The 26,278-nt window shown below is 43.1% G+C and overlaps 1 protein-coding gene across 2 annotated transcripts in view; it reads left to right on the forward strand.

Moving 5' to 3' along the window:
* ece2a (endothelin converting enzyme 2a) overlaps positions 1–20,353 on the forward strand; it is a 131,730-nt gene extending 111,377 nt beyond the window's left edge. For both annotated transcript variants that reach the window (XM_050033678.1, XM_050033679.1), the window contains exon 4: positions 18,876–20,353. In XM_050033678.1, the coding sequence (XP_049889635.1) occupies positions 18,876–19,169 (294 nt within the window). In that variant the 3' untranslated portion in view covers positions 19,170–20,353. The remainder of the gene's footprint in view (positions 1–18,875) is intronic.
* The last annotated feature ends 5,925 nt before the right edge of the window (positions 20,354–26,278 follow it).

Below are 26,278 nucleotides of genomic sequence, written 5' to 3' on the forward strand. Positions count from 1 at the left end.
GTGGACACTTCCTGTGTCTGTCCTTTCAAATTAAATTCCCACATGGTCCGGTCAAAAAGGTTTGTTTTTTCTGTGACTAAGCGACCAATGAAATCTTGCTGACTAATGACCTTTCTGGTTGACTAACATTTGGTCGACTATTAGGGGGCAGCCCTGCCTTAGACTACATATTAATAAGTATTTACTCGCACATGAAAAACTCACATACCCACATCAAGTTGGACTTTGCATTTGAGGCAGCTCAACAGGTGTTAATAATGAAATTTAAATTTAAATGTTTTTAATAAAGTATATGTATATGTTGAAGTACGTAGGATTTACTGTTTTTTTTAAATGTTTTTTCTGCGGTGTAGAATTGGGTATCGAGAATTGTGGAATTTCCGCACTTACTTATCTCAAGTAGTTGTGAGAACACAAAGGAGGTGTGGTGACAAGAATTAGCAAGTTTTGTTTTAGGAACACTCAACTTAGACTATAGTTATATGTTCTGTATCAATAGAACACATAGATGAGCAGACTTTCTTGCACCCAAACTTCAAGAATAAATTAGCTGAAGTTGTTTGGATTTTTATATATATATATATATATATGTATATATATGTCTTTTTTTTCATGTTGTTATGGAAACTGGCCCGCCTACGATTACAGCAGCCCTGTGCTGTGTTTTCTACCTCTAATTTTCTCCACAGTCACTCAGTAAATTAGTTTTACTGTTATTCAGCACAACTTACATACAGCGAACAAACTGATAGTAGAAAACCATCTATTTCATGTTGTGCTCTGTGGAGCTTAAAAAGAAACCAGCTCTGAATGTGAACCAGTGAAGGACAGAGTAAATGTACCGGCGTCCTCTGGCCAGTCATGATAAATTGACTTGTTACTGTTATTTCTGTGACGAGCACCACCTCAAATGAATTGGATTCCCTCAGCGGGCCGGAGTGAACCTTTGCTTCTCCTCTCTCCCCTCCCCAGAGAGAAAGTGAGAAACGTAAAGACAATTTACTTGCTGCACTCAGGAGTTAATGTGCCTCTCCATAATGATACCATGCTGGATTTTTTTTTCTTTTTCTGAATAGCCCAGTGAGAGAAAGCGAAGGAGTCCCACTTCTGCTTTGTTGTAGGATGAGTCATTGAGAGGTCTCCAGTGGGTTGGGACCTGTGGGGGAAGAGTCTCTCTGGTCTTCCAGGCCAGGAACAATGGCTGATACCTTTTTTTTCCCTTAACAAGTAACACATAAGTGGCCAACAGAGATGGAAAACTGGAGCACATAATTTTAATTCAATTCTCGAGGACTCTTAGTTATAATGTAGCCCACTCTAACCACAGGAACTTTTCCAGAGGCCCAGCAACCAGCTCCTGGTGCCAAAAAAGTCCCGGCTCTGTGGGTAGCACTTTCTGATGTCCCTGGAAGTATCAGTGCAGAGTTAACACTGATGAACGTCTCTGATTGGCTGCCACAACTTGTACAGCTACATTCACACAATTAGGAAGCTAGAGCGTCACTTTTCCAAAACCAAAATCAAGTTAGAACAAACAAAGCATAAATTGTTTGAATCTGGTTTGAACGCAACCCACATACCATGTCCTCATATATGTGGTGGATTCGCTCATACTGAATTTCACTCCCCATGTAATTTAAAGGGACAGTGTGTAACATTTTCGGTTGTTTATTGACAAAAATTGATGTCTGCATTCATAAATATGTCATCATTGGTGTGTTATTACCTGACTTATTCTCGTAAAAGGAGAATTTCGGATTTGTTTGGAACTGTGCGGGTAAGTCGTCTGTTCCATATTGTTTCACCATCTTGAGAATACATCCGCCAGCAAGGGACATACAGCCCCGCCTTTGCCGTTTTCGTTGAGAGCCAGGCCAGCGCTGCGTGACTGAGAAGCTGAAGCAGAGGAGCAAGAGGCGCTTCGCTACTACCCCGGCACTACTGCAGCATAACAAAGTCCCACTCTCTGAGCACAATGCAGGATCATGCATATGCAGCATCACGGGAGACGGAATCCTTGTCGCCAAGAAAGTGCAAAAGGGAATCAAAAAGGCAACGTGACTGGCGAATTCAAAAAACGAGGGTCAACAGTGGGGTAGCCTTTCCCAGGTGGAGAGAGCTGCTGAAGGAGAAAGGTAATACAATCACAGGCCGCTGTCAGTGGCGCAGTGATGCGAGGAGAGGGATGAGGTGTGTGAGGTTGAGCCACTTGTCAGTTGTCAAAAAGGTGTGTGAGGTTGAGCCACTTGTCAGTTGTCAAAAGACAAGACGTGATTGGTTCGTTTTGATTTACACCCGCCCCAACAGTCCTACGTTGTAAACACAGCCAGCATGGTGAGGAGGGGGTTTGTCAACTCGCGTTGCGTGTCTGTGTAGGAGCCTGAATGAATACTCCATGAAGTATCAGATGACATGGCTTCATCAATGTTATCATAGCTTTTTGGTACACAGCGGCTACCGTAGTTGCAATACGCATTTGAAACAGGAGGCGCTAGAGTGCGCTATCCGTTTGAATGCAATATATGATTTCAACGTTAGATGGGAGAAATTCCTACACACTGTGGCTTTAAAGAGGAATGGGGCAAGACATATTTGCCACCAGTCACAAAACTGACCTGACCTTGTCCCCTGAAATCCACCTCTCATTCAGGAAATACATATCATATTCTTCTTTATATATCTGCATGGCAAAATAATACGAGCAGCAGAGGCACAGAAGGACATTGTTTGGCTGCAGTGAGTGGAAGGATGATAATGGAAGGTAATGACATTAAAAGGTTTGACAAGAAGCCAGAATATTTTCCTCTCCTACCCTAAAAACAGTTGTAAAGTTTTCCAGGCAAAATCCAGTAAATGTAAAAAGGACAGTTCACCGCAAAATTAATAATACATCTTTTTCCTCTTAGCTGTAGTGCCATTCATTAAGGCTGCCCCCTAATAGTCAACCAAATGTTAGTCTGTTGCTTAGTCGCAGAAAAAACAAACCTATATGACTGGATGTTGGAATTTAATATGAAAGGACAGATACAGGAAGTGGCCACGCTCAGCAGTCAGACAGGAGTCACGTTAATTTCCAGGGCTGGTTCCTGCGTTGGTACCTACATTGTAAACATGGGGGCGACTAGTCAAGTAATGGCCCTAAATGACGACTACTGGAGTGCTGCCAGGATGCTCAGTTGTTTCAGACAGAGCTAAAGTGAGAGTAGCGGAGCCAACATGCCTGATAACTTCCTCAGAGCTGCTTTCAAACTATCGAGGAGCTTCAGGTGTCATTTTGTTGGTGTCAGTTTTAGCGGCTTCCCCGTGCTACTGGCCTAGTGAATGGACCGGACTGTGTTAGTGTGCTGCTGGAACCTCCACCGGGCTGTCCTGTCCCCCCTTCCCCATCCCGCGGGAGACCCCTTCAGCAGCCAGACACACTGGCCCATTTTACTTCCCTCTCCGCCACCCTCCTTCTCTGCTTCTCTTTCTGGGTCTCCCTCCGTCTCCAGCTGCTGCCAAACTCTTTATCTCTGGCTCGCCATGCTAAGACTTTATTGAACTAGTTGTTTCTGTTTTGGCTCTTGATCTATCCACAATGTCTGTCTCTGCTGATTGACTCTTTCATCTCTGTCCAAGTAGTTAAACATGCAGTGGCAGTTTATGGCTAAAAACTCATCATATAAAGTAGTAAAACATTCACTGCGGTGTAAGTTGTAAGCTGCAAGTGTTGCTAAATAGAGAATGGCTACAATAAACTAATTACCCAGCCGCTGCTGATGCAAGTCTACCCACAAGAACTAAATGGATAATTACATATAAGTGCAAGCGAGGGCTTGATAAGTGTAATAAGTGTCCTGGGCTTTAAAAGGTAGCGTCAGATTTAGAGACTGAGGAAATGGAGGCGCAAAGGGAGCGAAAGGGAGCGAGCCAAAAGGAGGGGAACACCCGCCCTCCTTTTACTCTTCCTGCTTCGAAGCCAAACGTGTCACTGTACCAGCCGCTCACGTTTTGCTCCAGTTTCTCTGCGGCTCATATTCCTCTGAGTTTTACGATGTTTTGAACTGTTCTGAAAGGCAGATGAGTTTATTAATTACACATTCGCTGACTCTGTGCCTTCCCATCCAGCACAAAGTTTTTCACCAAGTCTGCATCATTTTTTCATCATACTGCGCCAGGAATAGCAAACATAGCTTAATTAATTTAGCATATTTATTCGCAGTGAAATGCTTTGTATCTGTGGCTGCTGTAAAGTGGTGACCGTGGAAAGTTTTTACAAAATACAACACAAGCAGAATGCGCACACACACACACATAGAGGCTTGGGAGGCATTAAAAGCAGTGCCAGGATGCTGGGAGCATGACAGTGGGCGGATGTGGGTGTCTGAAGTGTGTCTCTGTCTTTCTCTGCCGGTGTGAAAAGTAGTTCAGTAATTAAAGCAAACCTCTCTCTGGTCCCCAATGGAAAAGGGAAGGCAGAAAGGGTGAGGAGGCTGCGAGAGGGAGTGGGAGAGATAAAGAAGAAAGGGAGAGATAAAAGCCAGAGACGGTTATTTTTGATGAAAAGGGAAGAAAGGGAGGTTTTAATTTTAGCTCGGCGTGCCGGATTGCCACGAGGGGAGAATGTGGCAGCTGAATGTGAAGATGCTGATCGTTCAGACAAGGGGTCCGCGCACTGCCACGGACACACGACACACACACACTGACACTGACATTACATCTCACAGCACGCTGCTGAAAATTTGCCTGAGGATGAGAGTTTCCCTCATTTTAAGGGAAATGACCAAGGCTTTCTTTCATGTTGAAGAAGCGCTTTGTAAACGGATCCGCAGTGACCCAGTTCAGAGCTATGTCAAAAAATAGTAATCCCTCGTCTTTATTGAACCCCCGCATTCACCTAAAGTCAACCCACTAATTAGGCTGCAGAGAGACTTTCCTGACACACAATTGTCGGCAGGCTGAAAACACTTCATCCCAGCGAAATGTTGATGTTTATTTCCACTGTAAACATTCAGTGTAGTTTTGTGTTGTTTGAGCTGTTTTCTCATCTCAGTGCTGCTCGTTACCCAAACTTTCTGGCACTCTCCTCCTCTAACAAAGGCGCGAGTTCCACTGTTCTGCTGCCTGGTGTTTTTGTTTTGAGAGGTGTCCCATCCTGACCTACATACGTTACCCTGACCAGCGCTAAACTTTTGTCTCCATGACAACGTGAGGTGTGAGAGGGAGGGATGCGCCTACTTGAAAGGCAGGATGTTGCTGTCTTCCTACAGTTGCCCGAGCCTCCACAAGCCCACACAGTCTGATATATATCAGAACAGATATTCGAGAAAGGTATGGAGCCCATTTTGAGTCAGTGTCAGCTTTTTCTATAATGTTCACTCGTGCATAAACAAGCCTTTTTTTTGTCCTAACAAGGCAAGGGTGGATAGATGTCGAGGGGAAAGAAGAGAAAAGGAGAGAAAGTCTCTGATGTATAATTTATCTGTGCAGTGGGTGGGTGGAGGTGATGGGGTGTGAGCTGGGTGAGGCAAGGGGAGGACAGGAGGGTAGCAGAGAGGAAATTCGGGGGAGGAAAGGTGGGTGGGCAGGATGGAGGAGGAAGGGAGTTGGAGGGTGGAGAGAGGGAATCCAGCACTCTCCCTGTTATCCATCACTGTGCCAAGGAAGTCTTCACGTAGGATTATGTGTCTGCATAAATTAATATGTGTGATCAGAATTGTGCAGGTTTATTATGTTGTTTTCCTCTTGTACATATGGAACACCTAGACGTAGAAAAAAACTGCTATTTTCTCCGTACAAAACGTTTTTGAATTTATTTTTTATGTCAATTTGATTTCTTCCTGTTAAAACATGTTCCAGAGGAAGACACAGCCCACTCACTCAGACACATTTCTACTTGCTTCTTCAGGGCAGATGGTGCCTTATAGCGTTTGCACATTTGGCTCTTAAAGGCAGGAGCTTGGAGAAAGACGAAGAGAAGGAAGGGATAAAACAGGGATGGAGGGATGAAGGAAGCAAAGCAGGCTGTTGCACCCCTGGAGGGAAGAGCAGGAGAGCAGATCTGCTTTGTTAGGAGACCAGCGTAGAGACCTTGTTCTCTCACCCCCACCCATCTCACTCCCGTCTTTATTCTCTCACCACCCCTCCTTGTTCCTCTCACCCACTCTCTCTTCGCTCTCTCTGTTTCCTCAAGACGTTTACACGTTTTTGCCATCCACATGCCTGGCTGCAGGCTACGGGGTGAGGTGAAATGGAAAGGAAGCGAAGCGGTTGATTTCAAATGCACATTCCTTCAGGGAGGGGAGGAGGGGGCCTGCAGTGAGGGGGTCTGCGGAGCTACATGAGACCAGTCAACAACCACAGAGAAGATGGGAGGGAATTTATAAAATATGATATGAAAATATGACCTAAATAAAAAGTACACCTCCTCCTCCCTTTTCTCTCTGCCCCAGTTCAAGTATGTGCTCCTACGTGCACATTTAAGGGCTGCACAGACTGCACAGCCATGCACAAGTATGTGTGTGTATGCATGCGTGTGTGCTTTGTTTACTGTGTGTGTGGGGTGTATAGTATCTCTGAAGGAGACAGTAGGCTGTGGTCCGTGCGAGTCTGCTGACCGGAGATAGCACCCTGTTGTTGTCTCTACCTACTGATCAGCTCGGCCTCACCCACAGTGAAGTGGGTGCACACACACACATAAATGTACGGATCCACCTCTGCTTGCCTCTCACTAATCATCCCCCACACTGAAGCCTCCATCATCGCTTCAGAATCGACAAACAATAACAAAACAGGAATAACTTTTAAGTAGGCAAGACGCAGTGTTTTGGATTCTCCCACATTTCTGATGAAGGACATTTAATGCTGGATAAGATTTTGTTTTTTAAGATGGTCACAATATCATATGAGGTGATCATAAAGTTCTAAACTCTTATTGTAGCTTCATTGAGAAGCATAGCAGACCACAAGTTGGACCGTGACCAGTTTTAGCTTGCCATCCTTCATGACTTGATGAATGTGATGTAGGTGAAATGAAACAACTTTACTGTCCCACTTGATGAAACCAACATCATTCCTCTTTCACTTTGCCATGTTTACAGTTGTGCACCTAAGTTCTCTTCACCTATACCAGGGGAGGGCAGCCTGCGGCTCCAGATCCACATGCGCCTCTAGCCCCGTTTCACTGGCCATATACTGGCTTACCAGTATATGGAAATGAAAAATGGTATTTTTTTAACATTTCAATTTTCATTTGTCATTGTTGTAGGCCTAAAGTGAAAAAAAAAAAAGTATTAATATCTTGTCAACTAAACTGTGCACCATACCTCTATGGCCAAGCCGCATTTCATCTATATTTTGCTGAACCTTTATATCGGTGGCTTGTCATGAGTCTCACTAGCAAGGCTAGGTTAAGATTCCTAATCCAAAAAGGAGTCTTGGAGGAAAATAAAGAATTTAATAGTGTGTGGACAGATTCATTTGCTTTCACGACCAACGCCGCAAAGTTAAAGTACCATATAATCATAAATAGCCCACTTTAGACCTGTTAGTATTGATAGGCTTATGTAGTTACCTTCATTACAATGCAGTAGCAGGTAGTAAAGGTCGTTGACCCCTGACCTATATTATATGGGACAATGTATAAAGAAGGCAATGTCATGGCATCCTGAGTTGCCCAAAGTTTCGTCGATTCTTGTGCTGATATCTTGCGGTCCGAACCTGACAAAAGGTTTTATTTGATGCATCAGTTTTGTTTCGTTTTTTTGGGGTTTGTCAAGTTGAGTGTAATTCAGTTCATACAGTATAAATCTGCGACAGCATTTTTGGCCTTTGTGGTTGTTTGTAACCTTTTTTTAGAGTGGCACTTAAAGTTATACTACACAGGAATTGTCAGTTACTGTTTGTAAACAGTATCGCCACTACAGGAGAAATCCAAAGCCAGTTTTGTGTGCTTGTTTGTGAATTTTTGGCACTGTGTAGCTTCTTCCTGGATGTCTGCTGCATTTGGTCTGGTACCCGGTCACTACTGTTTAAAACCTGTTGAACCCTAAAGTCTCCCAATTGGGGGACCTCTAGAGCTGCTAATAAAGGCCTGGTGTATATCAATACACTGATCAGAAGAATATAGTGATGTTGCCTATCAAATTTAACAGCAGAACCTCAGCTACAAGGCTGTAAAAATACTTTTTACATGCCCCAAACTCAGTTTTAACATCAACTAAATAAACAACAACAACAACTAACTCCAACAACTCCAAACAGCACCGATATCCCGACCCACTCGGTATATTTCGGGCTCTAACTCGACCACACGTTATTCAAAACACACGCCGTTCATCTCAAATGAAAGCTGAGACTCCAAATCGCTCTCCCTTTAACCATCACAGAGCTACAGCCCAAAGAACAACAACAACAACAACAGAAATCTTTGCCAAAATATATTTGTAATATGGCTCTTACCTTATTAATTTCGCCGTAAAATGCGCATTCTGCTGTTGTTTCACGCTCCGTTCGTGTACTACCGGAAGTTGTCCGTCATTCAAATGAATCCGGGCGGAAAAAAAGGTTCCGGGGGAACATAAACAATGACCACTCACAGCAGCCGACATCTCCCCACAATGTGTTCTGCTGACTCTGATTGACTTACAGTGCTGTCAATCTCGTTTTGGTGGGTATAGCGTCATTCTATTGGCTCTAACGAATCAAACGAGGTGTCAATCACTCAAAGCAGCCAAGCCGTCGCGGAGATACGGGCCTCCAAAGCTCAGAATAGAAACTCAGGTTCAAATGCAGTAGGTGCATATTGGTCAGTTTGGAGTAGGAAATAGAGTAAAAAAACGAAACAGACAGTTCTATGTGTATACCCTAAACATCAGTAGGGATTTACAGAAACAAAAAATGAAAGATATAGAATTGTACATGACAAAAATCACATGCAAACATGGTGCAATTTTGGAGAGCTCGACTGAATTTTCTGTACTAAAACCTCTCATATATTGTTCTGCTTCACTTTATCAACCTTTGCAGAGTTAATGTTCACATACTGTACTATGACGTGATAGAGGTTTAGAGCTGCTGCTGCATCATTCCAAAGGGATACTCATCCTAAAAATGCTTTTTTTTTTTTTTTTTAGGCAAACCTCAAAATATTTAATTTGTGCTGTGTGCCATCTTCATTTACTCTTCACATATAACACATATACTGATATTTACACATCTTAACAAATCACACAAGTGTTCCCTTTACCATGACACCCAAAGTATTCAAATAGACCTTGTGGTTGCAGAGATATATTCATTTCATTATGGATATGCAATTTTCGAGCAGTAAAATCATTGTTTTTTAGAAAAATCCTGCATAGTATACCTTTAAAAGGTAAAAAAGAAAGGGATTGACATCAGATTTTTGAGATGCTGCCAAAGTCAATTCAGAGCCCCAAACCAGCAAATAAATAAATAGAAAAAGTAAATGACCAACCTAATATTTTCAGTCATTATCATCTCATGTTCATCTTGTCCAAGCGGCGATTTCCGAGGCTGAAAAATGAAGTCGGATGACCACTTGAGGCCATAGACCCCTCGTGTTAAAATGCCCAACTTTACAAACGAAGATGTTCACAGCCTGGTGCAACAAAAAGTTGCACGGCATTAATGCATACAACTCATGCACACACGCTTCCTTCTGCGCGGTGATACGGTTGGTGGGTGTAGTTGGGTAGAAAGAAAACAATTCCAGCATGAAGCTTTGAATAAAAAGGTCTGAGTAAATCATCGAGTAAATAGAGGAAATAGATTTGAAAAAAGAGATGAAGGCTGTGAGATGTGGTTTTAAGCTCAAGAAAAAAGATTATAAGTGATCCTTGAGTTTTCATACTTACCACCAAATACCAGGTCATGAATGAACTTTCACGCTCTGTGCCTATTTTCTCCCTCAAGCATCGTGCCATTATGAATAGATCAGTGTTGATGCAGGAGAATTGGAAAGAATGACACTGTGTGCTCTTATTGCCTCAGGAGCCACCAACATACCTTTTCAATCTCAGATGAACCCAGATTACGTAACCTGAAGGTCCCGCAGAGTGATATCAAACAGTAAGACGTGACCACCTGCCACACTGTCCTCATCTGACCACCGTAGACAATCAGTTATCTCATGTACAGTATCTTTAGGCAAACCTGAGCTCAGAGAGGAGAGAATGATAATAAAACCCAGATAAAAGCGGATGAATATTATTGCAGTCCAGTGAGGACAGGAAGACAAAGCAATGAATAGGAGAGATTGAGGACACACACCTGGAAGACGAGAGCCTACAGAGCGGAAGAAATGTCACTCTCCTGGGATCGACAACTTATCTTCTCTCTGACTAACCCCTAAAGGTCAGGCGGGGACTTGGACTGACATACACAAAGTTAATATTTGAAAGATTTAGAAAAGCTTAATGGTTTCTCCCTATACAAAGAGTGTTTTGGTCATATCTGCAAAAGTCATTTCTAATGAGGTGATCACAAAAAAAAAGCTATACGCTGTTGTGATAATACAGTAAAAAGTTGATTGCCGTGTTAAGAAATGTAAAAAATGAGACTACAGTAGGAATATTAGCTAGGTAGACTCACAAGTCAGTCTTTAGACGCTTTGCTTAACTAAAGACTGATGACTTTCTCCCTGATTTTGTGTTTAGATGGGCGGACACAATTTCAGAGTTTAAAAAAAACTCCCTACGTTGCAGAACCAATAGTAAATCCGCAGGACGGTCCTTCGGTGGCTTGCTGAACTCTTGTGCTCGTGAACATAGTACGACTAGAAACACGTGTAGCGGTACAAAATGGCTCAAGTCGCTGTAAGTCCTTCATTTCCACAATCTTGTGGACTGAGCACACGTTTGATAAAACGGAGTTAAATCTCTCGGCATCCATTTTCAAGCTCTCTGTGTGTTTGTGTCCTTGCAGACGAGAAAAGGGGGAGCGCACATTTCCGGGAGGGCGTGTCCTTTTCAGAAATGCAAGAGGCGTTGCTTTGTTGCCGGCCGTTTTCTCCAGTGTGTTAAACACACTTTAGAAAGGAGTGTCCCCAGACTATCAGAAGGCGGAGATCTCTGATTGTCTGGTGGCGAGACTATTAGCTAGGCAACCTAGTCACTAGAATGAAAGTTGGCATTGTAGATTTCTGCAAACCCCAGATATGTTACATGTGTATGTTTCATATGTTGCAGATTTGCTCAAACTTGATGTTGAGTGATGTTTTAGTTTTTTTATTTTATGTTGTGACAATCCTGTGGTTAACATGTGGTTAGGTTTAGTCACAAAAAACACCTGGTTAGGGTTAGGACGGCTGGCAATGTCTCAATGTTTTGTTAAAAAAATGGCCAGGTTGGTCGCCACAAACATAGCTGGAAATGTGTCAATGTCTCATTGAAAAATACCCCATTTGGTCTCCCCAAAAACAGCTGTTAATGTCCCAGCAGCTCATTAACAAATCTCGGTTTGGTCACCACAAACATGGCTGGGAATGTCCTGACATCTTGTTAAAAAGTACCAGGTTTAGTTGCCACCCGTTGCAACCCTAACCCTAACCCCCTGTTGAAAAATACCCTGCTTGGTCACCCCGAAAACAGCTGTTAATGTACCGATAGCTTATTAAAAAATCTCGGTTTGGTTGCCACAAACACGGCTGGAAATGTTCCATCTTGCTAATAAAACCTGGTTTGTACACCAAAAATACAGCTGGAAATGTCCTGACATATTGATAAAAAATACCCAGTTTTGTAACCACAAACACGGCTGGAAATGTCTTGACGTCTGGTTGAAAAATACCTCATTTGGTCTCCCCAAAAACAGCTGTTAATATCCCGACAGCTCATTAAAAAATCTCTGTTTGGTTGCCACAAACATGGCTTGAAATGTCCTGATGTCTCATTGAACAATACCAGGTTTGGTTGCCATAAATATGGCTAGAAATGCCTTGAAATATCATTAAAAAATCTTAGTTTGGTCGCCACAAAAACAGGTGGAATGTCCCAGCAGCTTGAGAAAAAAATCACAGGTTTTGTTGCCACAACTAGACTGGAAAGGTCCCAACATCTTAGTGCAAAATAGCCAGGCTGGTCACCACATACATTGCAGGCAATGCCCCAACATGTCGTACAAATACCCGGATTTGTTGCCACAAACACGGCTGGAAATGTCTTGACATCTTGTTAAAAAATACCCAGTTTGGTGGACACAAACATGACTGGAAACAACCCAACATCTCGTTTAAAAAACGGCAAGTTTTGATGGTTGGTTACTCATGAAAGACTTGGCTCATACACATATAATCTAAACTACATCACTTTAGAAATGTTATGAAAGGTACAGATGTAATGTATCTGTGGTTTGCAGAAATGTACAATGCCAACATTTTATTCTGGCGTCTAGATTGAGCCAAGATCAAAAGTACCACTCTGATTAATATACAATAGAATGATTGTTATTACAGTATTGTTAAGCATCTTAAAATGGCAGTGGGATTACCTGGAATTCCTCATGGGGCTCGAAACTCCATATCTCATATTACCACTTTGTTGCAGTACACTCAAGACAGGTCAGGTCACTTCGACACAAGCCTCTGACACCACACTGAATAATTCAGGAGAGGCCGTGATGCTGTATGTGTGTGTGTGTGTGTGTTTTAGCGAATCATGTTGTGTGGGTGTGGGGTGTGTATGTTGAGGAATGGTTTCAGTGGAGTGTGAGTGTGTGAAGATGGGCACTAACAGAGTGGTTTCCTCTGTCTCGCTTGGAGAAGCCCTGTGGCCCACATAGGATCAGCTTACAGATGTCGGACTGAGAGTGGATGTTGAAAAACTGACTCAGTGTTTTGGGGATGCCGTTTCCTTACTCCAGTGTTTGGGTGTAACAGTCAGTGAGCCCTCCTCCAACTATTGATTTAGGTCGGAGACGCTACATAGACACTTTGTGCATTATTAGATACATTATATGAATTACAGCTTCTCTGCAAGTCCTGAAAATGACCTGTTATCTTCTGTGTAAATGAAACACTTGTTTATCTGTAGCATTTAGAGCACAACATCATATTCACACAGACGTGCCACTGCCAATCCTCTATCATAGTAATACCAGCACTCTGATGTGTGGGTGGATGATTTACATAGTGCCAGAGCTGCTGTTGTAGTGTGCATGCTGATATACATACAGAATGTGTATGAATGTGACTCACCACAGTCAATACATCATCCTCCTCCTCATAAGGATTTCCTGTGAAATGCATACATGCGTGCCCATGCTGAGTGTGAGAATCTCGGTCAGTAATGTATCCTGCAAACACTTAATGTGGGACTGGGGTAATGTGTGATGTTGATGTGTGTCAGTTTTTCTAAAACGGTCTATAACACAACAGACCTGACTGCCAGCCTGGCTTACAAGCACTCACTGTCATAGCCGAGCTGTTTGCTATAGTTCAGTGTCGTCTTGGGTTGCAATGACGTCAGGCCACTGGTCACCAGTGACATAAGGCTCTGGAGTTACACTGCACAGGTACACAGCGTGCACCCATACATCTCAGTGTCATGAATAATGGCTGAAGGGGTGAAGTCAGGATGCACTTTGTTCTCCCACTCCGGTTTACTCGCTCACCAAAGCCTCCTGAGGGCTCCACCTGTAGTGTACTTTGACTTTTTTTTTTTAGCTCCAGCTATCTGACATAAGACATGACCCTCTGAGGAGACTGTCAGAGTTTATTTTTAAAGGAATACTTCACCTATAAAACGATCATTTGTATATCAGTTACTCACCTTGTGTTACGCTGAACTTGTGAAGAAAACTTTCTCTCACATGCCCCTATGGTGAACGAAGAATCCAAAAATAGAGTTTATACTGCAGCTCATGCAGTATAAACCCAGTCCCACTTATGCAGTCATATGATCAGTTTAAAACCTTACTATCCAAAATACTTAACACGGAAATTGCTTTTAAAGAGTCAGGAAGATCAATGTGACGTGCAATGCTGAGAAAGCACAGGGTAGCATCACAGAGAGGACAGAGACGTAACTGCTAAGCCACAATTATGTTGAATATCTCAGATGTGATAGAAGCTAAGTTTGACTCCTTCCTTCAAAAATGTTCTTATATACAAACATTAAAGTAATAAAACATCTTGGAATGTCCAAGGGTAAAAAAAGATAAGGATAAAACACCTATCTCTTCAGTTCTGGTGAGATTTTTTGCCTCTTTTAGCTCAATATTTTGTTTTATAGCACACATATCACGGATGTATAAAGAGAACCTAGCCGGCATGTCTTTGGACTGTGGGAGGAAGCCGGAGTACCTGGAGGAAACCCAAGCTTACATGGGGAGAACATGCACACTCTACACAGAAGGGCTCCCCCACTCCGGGTTCAAGCCAGGTGCGTTGAGGCATCAATGCTAACCACTGCTCCAACGTGCTGCCCCAAATGTTCAACTTCCCAGGTATAATATTACCCAGATCTTCCGCATCATTGGGCTCATAGAGCAAGCTCACTGGAGACTTTTGCAAGCTGAGTGGCTAACTTCCAGTTAAGCCCTCCGCTAACCTGAATAGGGATAAAATGATTTAATCATGCGTCTCTTCTAGACTTTTGAAATGTTATCGGACCAAATGGATCAAATCCTGATGGCGAGACGTGCCATTTCCTGGGGAAATCTGGAAAGCTTTAAAAGTGTACTCACTGATTAATAGCTGTCCCTTCACAAGGTAAGTCCATGGGAAAATCTTTTTGGGCCCCATGGCATCACATGACAGACTCAGAAGTTGTAATTCCACGGTGTGGCCACTTTGTCATATTGGCTTCAAAACCCAACACTGTTCCTGGGGGCTGTATGGTCCAGAAAGGGAGAAGTCCAGCACTTGTTTAGGCTACTGTAGTACAAACATTTGAGTTAGGGTACCAGTTAGCTTATTGCTGTCAAAATCAACACAGTATGTCTTTCACCCCAAAGCTGTTTGATACATGTTGTATTAATGTATGTAATACTCATAGAAACCAGAAAGGTGGCGGTTTGATTCAGCGAGCAGTTAGCTTATACTGTGCTATGCTGAGATATTTCTTGACCAACAACACCTGGCTATATTTGGTTAAGGAACAGTTAAGATATCTGGACCACCTTGAAAAGTAAAAGCAAAGGTTTTTAAAAGTAAACATGGAATCCACACCATTTTTGTGAGCGTCACAACTTCAACCCGAAATTCTTTCAACTCTCAGCCATGTATTTGTCAGGCACTCCCTAATCTCGATCACCCTCACATCTCTGTGCATTAAATTTTATCCCATATTCAGCGACCCCTCCACCCTTCCTCTCGCTTTTCCTCCGTGTCACAGTGGAGAGTGAATAATTTATGTTCGAGCTGCTTGCTGGTGGAGATGAATCATGTGAGGAGAGCAGGATACACGTGCTCATCTCAGAGCGACTCCTCTCTCCAGAGACTCCAGGACAGAGTAAAGGGGGGAGCCACTGTGCTTCTCCACAGCTTTACTGTACAGACCATAACTGCTCCGTCCTGGCTACATGACATTACCATCCCAGCTTTCATGACAGTCACACGTGAGCTCAACACCGGTTCCCCTGCCTTCAAAGCCCGACACTATACATCCATATACTGTATACAGTGTGTGGCATTAGGGCTTCATGAATAACTGTATGTCATAAATAATGTCTCTAGAACAGTTTCTATGTGTTTATATTTAATGAACTGATCCCTAGGAACAGTAGGTATCCACGTGGTGTTGATGGACCATATAACATTTTGAATCAAACAAAAACCTCCTAAATCAAGCTTCACCTACTTGCTATTTCTAGAGCTTTCAACCCTATCTCACAGATCTTCATCAGTGGATATAGTTTACTCAGTTGTCATGGAGATGCTCAGTTTTCTTTACAAATTGTTGTAACCTAGTTTTAACATCTTAAATGTTTATTAAATGTTCAATAACTGTACAAAAGTAAAAGTGGGACAAAGCCATTGTTTTAAGTCTTGGCTCTTGAAGTCTAAAGTCCCAGGTCAAAACTTTAATTTTCTGGTCCTGAACAAGTCAGAACATTAGCAATGTTTGGCTAGCTTTACTGCTGGCCACTGACAACAGACAACTAATATTAGAAACAGCGGATTGTTGATTTTAAAAGAAAACATTTAGGCCACCACCTGGCACAAAGCAGCGCAACTGTCATTGCTAGTTTCAACACAGCTGCCATTTGTGTTAAGTGTGCTTGCACCTGCTGGTGGGCCCATGGGCCTGTGGGTCTGAAAATGTAGTGTGGTCAGGCACATTGTTGGCGTATTGCTATTTTGAGGCATCAGAAAGCAACTGCTCCATTAACAAACAAAAACCTGGTCTAAAATCAGAATACCGTGGCGTTTTCCTGCTTTTTAAAGGGACCACTATTCAGAGAGTTAGATGCACATAGGTGGGTCCACAACCTGCTTACATTCTGCTTGTTACACCCAGAGGGATGTGCAGATGGGTGAAATAACACATCATTAATGAGGAAAATATTTAATTACATTCTCTAAAATGTGAACATAGCAGAGAACAGAGCAGAGCTGCTGTCCGACTCCCCTTTTAAAGCAATGCTGTGACTTCTGTGTCCCCTTTTCACGTTATAAAAACAGTCTTCAGTTTTGCTGCTTTAGGGTGTTTTCACACCTGCCCTGTTTGGTTCGGTTCATTTGAACTCAAGTTCGCTTGCCCCCTAAGTGCAGTTCGTTTGGGCAGGTGTGAACACAGCAATCGCACCAAAACAACCGGACTGAGACCTTCTTGAAGAGGTGGTCTCAGTCCGGTTACAAATGAACTCTGGCGCAGTTGGTTTGTGGTGAGAACGTGTTCCAACCTGGATCTGAACCAACTGCAGTCACATGACACATTGTTTGGGTTAAACATGAGCATGTTACAGAACTGGAGGATTATTAATGTGCACCTCCTCCTGTACTGCCTTAATATGCACATTCAGCACATCCAATGCATCAAAACATTGTTTTCTAGTTGGAGCCGCGCCTCGTTTTCAAACTGTATGGTTTGCCTTAAATGAACAATGACAGCAATATAGTCCACGATGAGCAGCGCTAAAATCAACCTGCGTAGTTGTCCCTCCATTGTGACATTAGAAAGTGTCACATTTATCATACAAGTGTACTCTTCCTCAGGGTTTTGTTAACTTCATGGACTTTTCTCCACATGGAAATTCTGTCCAATCAAGAGCAAATTTGTGACACAAGGCATTTGATCTGGTCCGCTTATAAATGCTGTTGTGAGAAAACAAACCAACTCTAGGCAATTATGCAACTTTGTCACAAAATTAGTCCCTGATTCAGACCAAAGCAAGCGACCTACAACCCAAATATCTCACATTATTTGCTGCGGTGACATCACTGCTCTTACTGCATTACTCTCAGCTGAAAACCGCTCATTTCTCCAATTTGTGGAATCCATCATGTAAATAGCAGTGTGCACCTGGCTTTTAAGAGATGACACCCCAATTGGTTGAAAACATGTTACGCCCAAAACACACCTATGATTAATTAAGGGACTAAGTCCAACCCCTTTTCCCCTTGCACTTTACTTTGTGCTCAGATTATGCGCCGTTTAACTAGCAAAGCAGAGTTGGATACTCCCTAAATACCCTGAATGCACTTGCACCAGGCACTTTAGACCATGCACTACAGATCATTTACATAGGGCCCTTAGATGCAACAATTTATTTAAGATGCTAACAATGTTGAAGACTCATTTATTTCATATTTTCAAATGGTACAACTAAATGTTAGCCAATATTAGCTGGTCAGAGAACATCGTCAGCCTCAACTCACCTTGGCTTATATGTTGGAAGTCATTACATCTCCATCATTTGTTTCTGAGCCGCATGCTTTGCATGTTACAATACGTTTGTATGTCATACTACAGCACAGTCATTTTATCTGACTGTGATAATCCGAGGTGTCACCTTTCGTCTGCCACCATGTACTGCCTCCAATTAAATCTGCTGTATGCCTGCCTTCATTCTCTAGCATCGCATTAGGGACAATATGTTGACCCAGTTTAGGTGTTTGATGTATGAAATACACAAAGTTTGCAGCTCACCGCTCTGTAGATTCTGTCCCTCCACTCCCACACACACTTCTGTCTCTGGAGAAACTCCCTGCCTGAGTCAAACTCAATGTGTCTCTGCATGCTTGTGTTGTGTCAGTTTTCACATTCTCTGTGTGTGTGTGTGTGTGTACTCTTGTTAGCCTGAGCTCTGCAGTCCTCTGAAGCTTACTGTGTCCTGATGCACACGTGCAAGTCACACGGATCAACACACTGGAGTGTTGACGGACCCAGAACAACAATTATTCATATGGAGGGACCCTCACAGTTTTTGTGCTGTCACACCGCGTTATCAGACTGCGTGGCTAAGCAGCCGGTGCTGTGGACTGAAAAGCTCGGTGCTTAATGTTTGCTCTGGCGTACAGAGATGCAGCACCATGTGCTTGACTGGAGAGATGCCGATTTGAGGGAATTTGGTAACTGACAACAGTGTTTGTTTATTTGTCAAACATCAAGCACTCACAGAGTTTATTGTGACTCAGATTCACATCTAATTTACAAGATTGTGTCTCCCACAGCACGGCTTTACCTAAAATACCTAAAACCTTTGCTGCTGATGCATTGTCAGCTTTTCATATTCAGTTACTGAGCATATAAATAATCATTGCAAAGCCAAAGTTAGAAGGCACAGTGATGATAACCATCTCAAATGATTCAACAGCTCTGGCTGCTCAGGCGGTGGTAGAGGTTGCTGGTATTGATGGTGGGAATTCAAATGATGTGAGTCTTGGTGATTATGTCCTCTAATACTGTCCCTTCTCTTTATTCTTCTTCCAGATTAGTCGCTGCCTGAAGCCTGGAGGACGCTTCGTCTCTGTAACCTTCGCCCAACCCCACTTCAGGAAACGCCTCTATGCTCGAACAGAGTACAGCTGGTCGATTAAGAAGTTCAGTTATGGTGAAGGCTTTGAGTATTTTGTGTATGTAATGACTAAAGGAGAGGAGCTTAGCCCAGAAGATGCAGCTCTGGAGAAACAGCTACTGGAGGACACCAAAGCTTCACCTAACAGGGTTGCCACAACACAAGCTGAGGATGAGGAAGACTTCCTGTTTAATATTAACGTGACATAACTGGATAATCTAAAGGAATCTTAGGGATGCATTCCCACTGAGATTTAAAAGGAGGCTATATACTGTGATAATGGCCTTAGAAACTCAAACTTCTCCACTCTTACAAATACAACAGAACCTTCTTCTGTAACTCCAAAATCCGACCTCACTGTGATTGTGATTTTTTAAGAATTTTGTATTTTTAAATAATTTTATAGATCATTTTCTTACAATAACGATTAGTGTTGGGCCAAATATCCTGTATTTTCAAAGAGAACGAACTACATAGTAACGGTTGCCAGGTTACCATTTGCAACCATTTTGAAAAATTGGCAACCAATTCTTGGCCTTTGGTTGCCGTCAGTGGCAACCACTTCAAACATACACCGATCAGCCAAAACATTAAAACTACTGGTGGGTGAAGTGAATAACATTGATCATCTTGTTACAGTGGAATATTCTGCTGGGAAACCTTGGGTCCTTGCATTCATATGGATGCTACTTGATCTGCTCCACCCACCTGAACACTGTTGCAGACAAAATAAACCCCCTCATGGCAAAGGCACTTGTCGATGGCAGTGCCCCCTCCAGAAAGACAATGTACCATGCCACATCACAAAAACTGCTCAGGCATGACCCGAGGAATGGGACAAAAGAGCTCGAGGTGTCGTTCTGACCTCCAAATACCCCACATCCCAACCTGATTGAACATTTGAGGGATGTGCTGGTACCGCAGAGGTACCCCCAATCCACAGTGGTTGCTTCTTGGACCGGACTTGGCTCTGATATGGACACAGGCATGGACACACTACCTCTGGAGGGTGTCCCTTGGTGTCTGGCACCAGGGCGTTAGCTTCAGATCTTTTGAGTCCTGTGGGTTGTGAGGTGGGGTAACAGCATGCCCCACAGATGTTCACTTGATCACTTAATGGCATTTGGCCATGTTGTCGAGCTAGTTTGCCGTCTGTGTCAAGTCAACATATTCTCACTCCAACCTCGTCACATATTGACGTTTGGTCATGGACTTTCCACGTCCACATGCAACGTGCAAGGTACCCTGGGTGTGCTGGTTGTTGATGTTCTGGGACACCGTGTCAAGTTCTGCCTGTTACATGCATTGTCTTCTTTCAAAATACCGTTTTCACAGAATATTTAATGTTTACATACAGTCTCTTTCAAAATAAACTCACTTCTTTGGCACAACACTGCAAATTGACTTTTTTTTACTTCAACAACAAACACACATGGTTTGGTCTAGGCAACAAAAACACGTGGTTAGGTTTAGGAAAAAAGATCAGGGTTTGGCTTTAGAATCTTTCACCACTCTCTCGGGTGAAAGTCGGGGTTTGTTGGACCCATCCACCACCCCTCCTGCCTGCCCCAGTCGGATTTTCGCCACCTTAACTTTCATCCTTGTCCCGCCGCATTACCCCCTGATGCTGGCATCGCTAAACTATAACTGCAACCAGCTGCGTATCATGCTGATGTTAAAGGATGCCTTTTGCCGTTGGTTTCTGACGCTGCAAGTCACTGCCCAAGCCCTGGATTTTGATGACTTCGGAGTGAGACTGGGCTCGTCAAGTAGCAGTCCATTGGTCACTCATTCTACAGCAGGAAATGGCACTTCAAAATAAAAGCTCTGTGCCGGAAATTCACTGTACTTTACTGAATGGACCGCAAGTTTACTATTCACTTGCGGTCCATTCAGAATGGACCCACGACCTACTTTTGGGACGTGACCCACGAGTTGGAAATCACTGCCCTAAATAACTGCATATGTTGGAAAACAAAAACCCACGCAAGATGCTCTAGTGTTTTGACAAAAGGTCACCTGCATGTGTGAAAAGACTGTCTAAAGTGACCTTGGCCCTTTCCCCTCCAATTACCTGTCAATGTTACAACAAATACAGAAAATATAACTTCCAAAATACAGAGCACCATCAACTTAACACACAGAACAATGTCAAAGCAGAGTTTGTATTGTTTATATAGTCAGTTAAATTGTGATTGCTATTGAGTGGTTTGTAGCAATGGTTAAGTGTGACTCATCATGTTTCTGCCTGTGTCATAATTTTCTAAAGCTGCTACTATCAGCCTCTGTTCCGGCGCAGTTCATAATGGAAACTTTTATCTTTCATAAACCAATTTCACATCCCACTGTCCTTAACTGTTCTGTCGGCCTGTATATCAGAAAGATTCAACAGCCTCCGATTCTCTGGTGCAGCACAAGCCTGCCAGTGTTACGCAATTTGCAAGACAAACTGGCAAGTCTAGACACGGTACATAACAGCAGCACCGGCCTGCATGTAAAGTCAGTGTTAAAGTCTATTAATATGTCAGTCAGAGTCTCCACTTCTGTTGGGGTTGTCTGCACCCGTCCCGTGTCTGCTTTAGATTCCAGACAAAAGCTGCTAATGGAGATATGCTTTGTGTGTTTAACACACCTGTCAAGCACGCTGGCGCTGCGTGTGGGCACATACACATGTACATGCAAGTAATAGCCCACCCCTTGCGTGTTATTTGTTGAGGAAACATGAGACGTGTCTCGGGCCCTGTGCTCTGCTGCTTAAATTTAGACCTGAAAGGGAGAGAGAGAGAGACGGGCATGCAGACAGGCAGCGGGGCTGGTGACTGGAGGGGGGACCACATTGATAAAGTAGAAATCATTTATTTTTAATTCTCTACTGAGATCTAATTACCGCCTATTTTTAAGACTTGGAAAAAAAAGGTGTGTGATTTTTCAGATGGCTCGTCTTTCGTTCTCTGATTTTCTGCTGGTGTAACGTGGCAGTTTGTTTAACTTTAACTTTGATGGTGACAAAACAGTCTCACCACAAGCTCTACTTACTAGTTCTAAAGCTTTTGATCGTATCACACAGTCTTCCTCAGCAGGTGGAGTCAGACCAGTCTTGAACAGAGGCTGTATGAAAATAATGGACATAGCAACAATGCTGTCGCCCATTGATTTGTGGATTGGTGTTTTGAAGTCTCAAGTCTGGCATTTTGGCCGTGAAGTGACCCGAGGTGACCACATTTGAACGAGAGAGTGGAGTTGTGGAGGAGCAAGTGACCGATCTAAACATGCCGAGACACCTGCAAAGCTGTAGACCACTACAGACCTTTGTTCGAGACCAACAAACACCAAAACATCGTTGTGTCCCCCGCTCTGATTGTGCCACCAAAACAGGGCTTCTTAAGCCCAAACATGATCTTTTTCAAACCAAAAAGGTAACCTCGGTAGGTTGTCAGTGGTAACCTCCCTGACAACCACCTATGTGCAAGAGCGTTCCCCAAAAAAAAAGCAATACTGTCCATGGGTAGGATGACAGGCAGGTGCTTTAATGAACACTGGCAGAAGTAAAATGAGCTTGTTGTTGCATTTTGTAGCAAGACATTGGAAGTAACTCAAATTACCAAAAATTTCATTATCTTAAGTTTAGTGGAAATGTTTTCCCAAGCCAGGTTTTTCTTATGATTGTCCTCCTTTCTGCGTCCTTGTTGCATGCTATTTGATCAGCTAAAACCAGACGACAACCACGGTTAGGTTCGACCGATGAAGTGTGTGGCAAAGGGAAATTGTGGGCAGCAACCGCTTACCAACTTATCAGTGTCATTTCTATTTGTCATTGATGCTGCTCTGTTCTGTTCCTGGGGGGGTCTTTGCTGTTGCTCTCCTTGCCTTGGGCTTTCCATGTAGGCGCATGGAAGGGCAGGGAGGTTTGCTCTCTCTGTCTCAGGCTTTCCTTGTTTGCACATGGAAGGGCAGACAGGTGTGCTCTCTCTGCGTTAGGCTTTCCAGGTAGGCGAGTGGAAGAGGCTTTCTGCGTAGGCCTGAGGAAAGGCAGAGAAGCCCCAGAACAGAGCCATACTGCAAATGGAAGTAAAGTTTTCTTTGACTAAATCGATCCTGACTAAACTACAGTTTTTTGCAGTTCTTTGTTGCCTTCATTTTTCAGCCCCGAAGGTTACTGCTTGGTCTGGACTTAACTTTTCAGCCCCCACCTCCCCTTTAGTTACTGTTGCTACCCTTGCTGGGGGGCAAATTTGCTGTTTTATGGTGAGACTGTTTTCATCAAGTACTGTTTTCAAATTCAAGACAGAACTTTTAATCTTTAATCTAAATCTGTTGTGCTCTGACCTATAATGAAAATGCTGACAGAGTATTTCCAACTATTGTATATTCTCCTGTTATGTACATACACACTCAAAATGCACACAGCACACACACTGTTGCACACATTGAAATGTATCACTATCAGACAGTGACGGCCTCAATCTCAACCACTCTGTATCTATCCCCCCCAGACCCCTTGCATTGTCTCTGTGTAAACCCCATTGGCTATTATCTGGTTTCCATGGTGATGATTGGGTGCAATGCCCTGACTACCTGAACAGGAGGGTTAAAAAAAACAACAGCCTGGCACCTATTTGGCATGGCAGGGGGATGACAGGAGGTTATGTAAGTGGCAGTGGGTTTGATATTGACAATAGAGGCTTAGGGGGTGCAGAGCAGCCACACTGCAGCAGTGGGACAGAAAAACATTTGATAGATTCAACACTCAGCGTGGATGCGTGGAGGTTGGGCACATGGAGAGTTAGTCTCTAAAGTATGACGCAGTTTCCCCACTTTCTCCTCAGTTGGACGAAGTTTAGTGTAACTTTAATGACTGCTTTGTCAGTGTGTGAATATATTAAAATTCAGCTGTTGTTTTTTGGTAAATTCGGTCTTCAGCCCTCTTGGTCAGACTGACTGATCTGCAATGGCAGAGACCCCAGTGACAGTGAGATTTAACTTGACTGGACTTAAGTTACATAACCACAGCGCAGGGCGCAGGCCTCACGCAGGAGAGGTTTAGTCATCATTTTCTCCTTAACACAAACCTTTTCGTCTTCAGTGCAGTTTTTTTTGTCTCTTCAGCTGATCACCTGAGTCATCCAGGTGTCTGAGGCGATGATTTAATATAGAGCACTGTGTATTTATGTGAGATAGTAGAGCCAGAATTTTCTCTCCTGCTGCTAATTGTCCTCCATGCTCTGTTGCCCAAGGGCAGCAACAACACTAATCTACTGCATGCTCAATGCCTTTCTCCCTGTCTTTCTGTCTCTCTTTCACTCTCAGTCACTCTTCTCACCACCACCACCACCACCCTGCCCTCTCTGTCTGCATTGATTGGCCCTGAGTGCTTTGCTGTGTGGGTGTTATGTGAGGGCTCATGCAATTCAAAAGGTCTACTGCATGCTTTAACCAAACATCTCTTGGTTTTATCTGCCTCATTGTATGTCTTTGTGTTTAAACTGAATCACGACACAGCAATACTGCCTGTTTGTAGCCCATTGAACTGTCTGCTTATACTGCAGCTTCACTCAAAGAATCCTCTGTGATTCTTTAAGGGACATTCTCGTTTCTTACAACCAAGGTCTTGTTTTTGTAGTTTTTTTCTATCGGTAATAAGAAAAAACATTGTACTGACAAAGTTCTTTTCTGAGATCTGGGAATGCAGCAATGTTGATTAAAACATGTCCAATGGGGCAAAAAACACGAGCAGACAATTGTGCAGGTTTACTGCAGGGGCAGCAGGCTGAGCAAGGTACTCCAATCGTCCCTCGCTGCAGCAACACTTTCCAGTTCCTCCTACTGGATCCAAAAGCTTTCCCATTCCAGAGATATATAATCCCTTCATTGTGCTCTGGGTCTGCCCTGAGGCCTCCTACCAGTTGGATGATCCCAGAAAACCTCCACCGCCCAGGAGGCATCCTGATCAGATGCCCAAGCCACCTTAACGGCATAGGAGCGGTGGCTCTACTACGAGCTCCCTCCGGATGTCTGAGCTCCTTGCTCTGCCTCTAAGACTAAATCCAGGTACCCCACAAAGAAAACTTATTTTGGTCCAGCCGCCTCACACTCAGCTGCAAACCACCCCAGGGCATACTGGAGGTCACGGACTGATGAAGCCAATAGAACCACATCATCTGCAAAGAGCAGAGATGCAATAAGGTAAACGAACTGGAAATTCTGAGAACATGAGACACAAACTAAAGACCTGTAGCAAGCCAACCTCCAATTAAAATATGATTGAATTATATACATTGTGAGCATTCATGAAAAGAAAAATTACATTACTATACTTAGATAATATGATTTTAAAACCACATTTAAGGATCCTGTCAGTACCAAATGTCTGTATTGCAGTTCCATTATATTCTGTTAATACCGTAATACTTTACATGGCCAATACCTGGAGTGTTCAGGTGGCAGTCTTCATGCTAGCAGATTGAATCACTAATGCTAACGCTAGCTTGGCTATCCCTGTTGTCATAAGCATAGATGTACTGAGAGAACTGGATACAGAGTTTGTGGTGGAGACTCGGTCAATCCCATGAAAGTTGCTCAATGGCTCGTGAATCCAATAAAAGTTTGACATCGGGGTATGAAACTACCCGGATCTTCCACATTGTGGTGTACACAGAGAAAGCAAACAAGCATTTCCTGTAACTCTACTTCCCCGCCACTCAGGCTTGGGCTCAGGCATGCTACAATAAATGACAGTAGTGAAATTACTTTAGATTTGGCTATCAATGAATTCTACAACTGTTATGACATAATGGTTATATAAGTCCTATTTAAGGGTATTGGAAAGTTTATGTATCTCAAAGATATTTATCCACTAATTTACAGAAGTCTATTTCACAGTGTAAGCCTATGACGGAAGTCTTTTTGGGTCCCATGGCATCACATGCCGGACCTGAATGTTGCAATTACACAGTTTGGTCACTATGTCAAATTGCCTTAAAAGCCTAGCTCTGTTCCTGGAGGCTTGGTCATGAGACCCTCAGTCTGCAGACCAACTCCCTCTATCAACCTTAAACTACCTCATTTAGTTTCAAACACACACACACAGTTTTCTTGTGTAATCAAGCTTTATTATCAGTTTTTAGGGTTGCTCGCTTATGGTTTTCACTCCAAATGAAGTGGTTCCCGACCTCATAAGTCTGAGGTGATTAACAGGATAGAAGAGGATATAAAACATATTTCCTGTAGACAAAATAATGTGTAATGACAGTTCCCTTAAAATTCCCATTTTTTGTTAAGTACCAGATTGGTGTACTCTTTCAGGCTTACAGAAATCATT

The sequence above is a fragment of the Epinephelus moara genome, chromosome 21, assembly GCF_006386435.1.
Source record: "Epinephelus moara isolate mb chromosome 21, YSFRI_EMoa_1.0, whole genome shotgun sequence".
In the NCBI taxonomy this organism is placed as follows: domain Eukaryota; kingdom Metazoa; phylum Chordata; class Actinopteri; order Perciformes; family Serranidae; genus Epinephelus; species Epinephelus moara.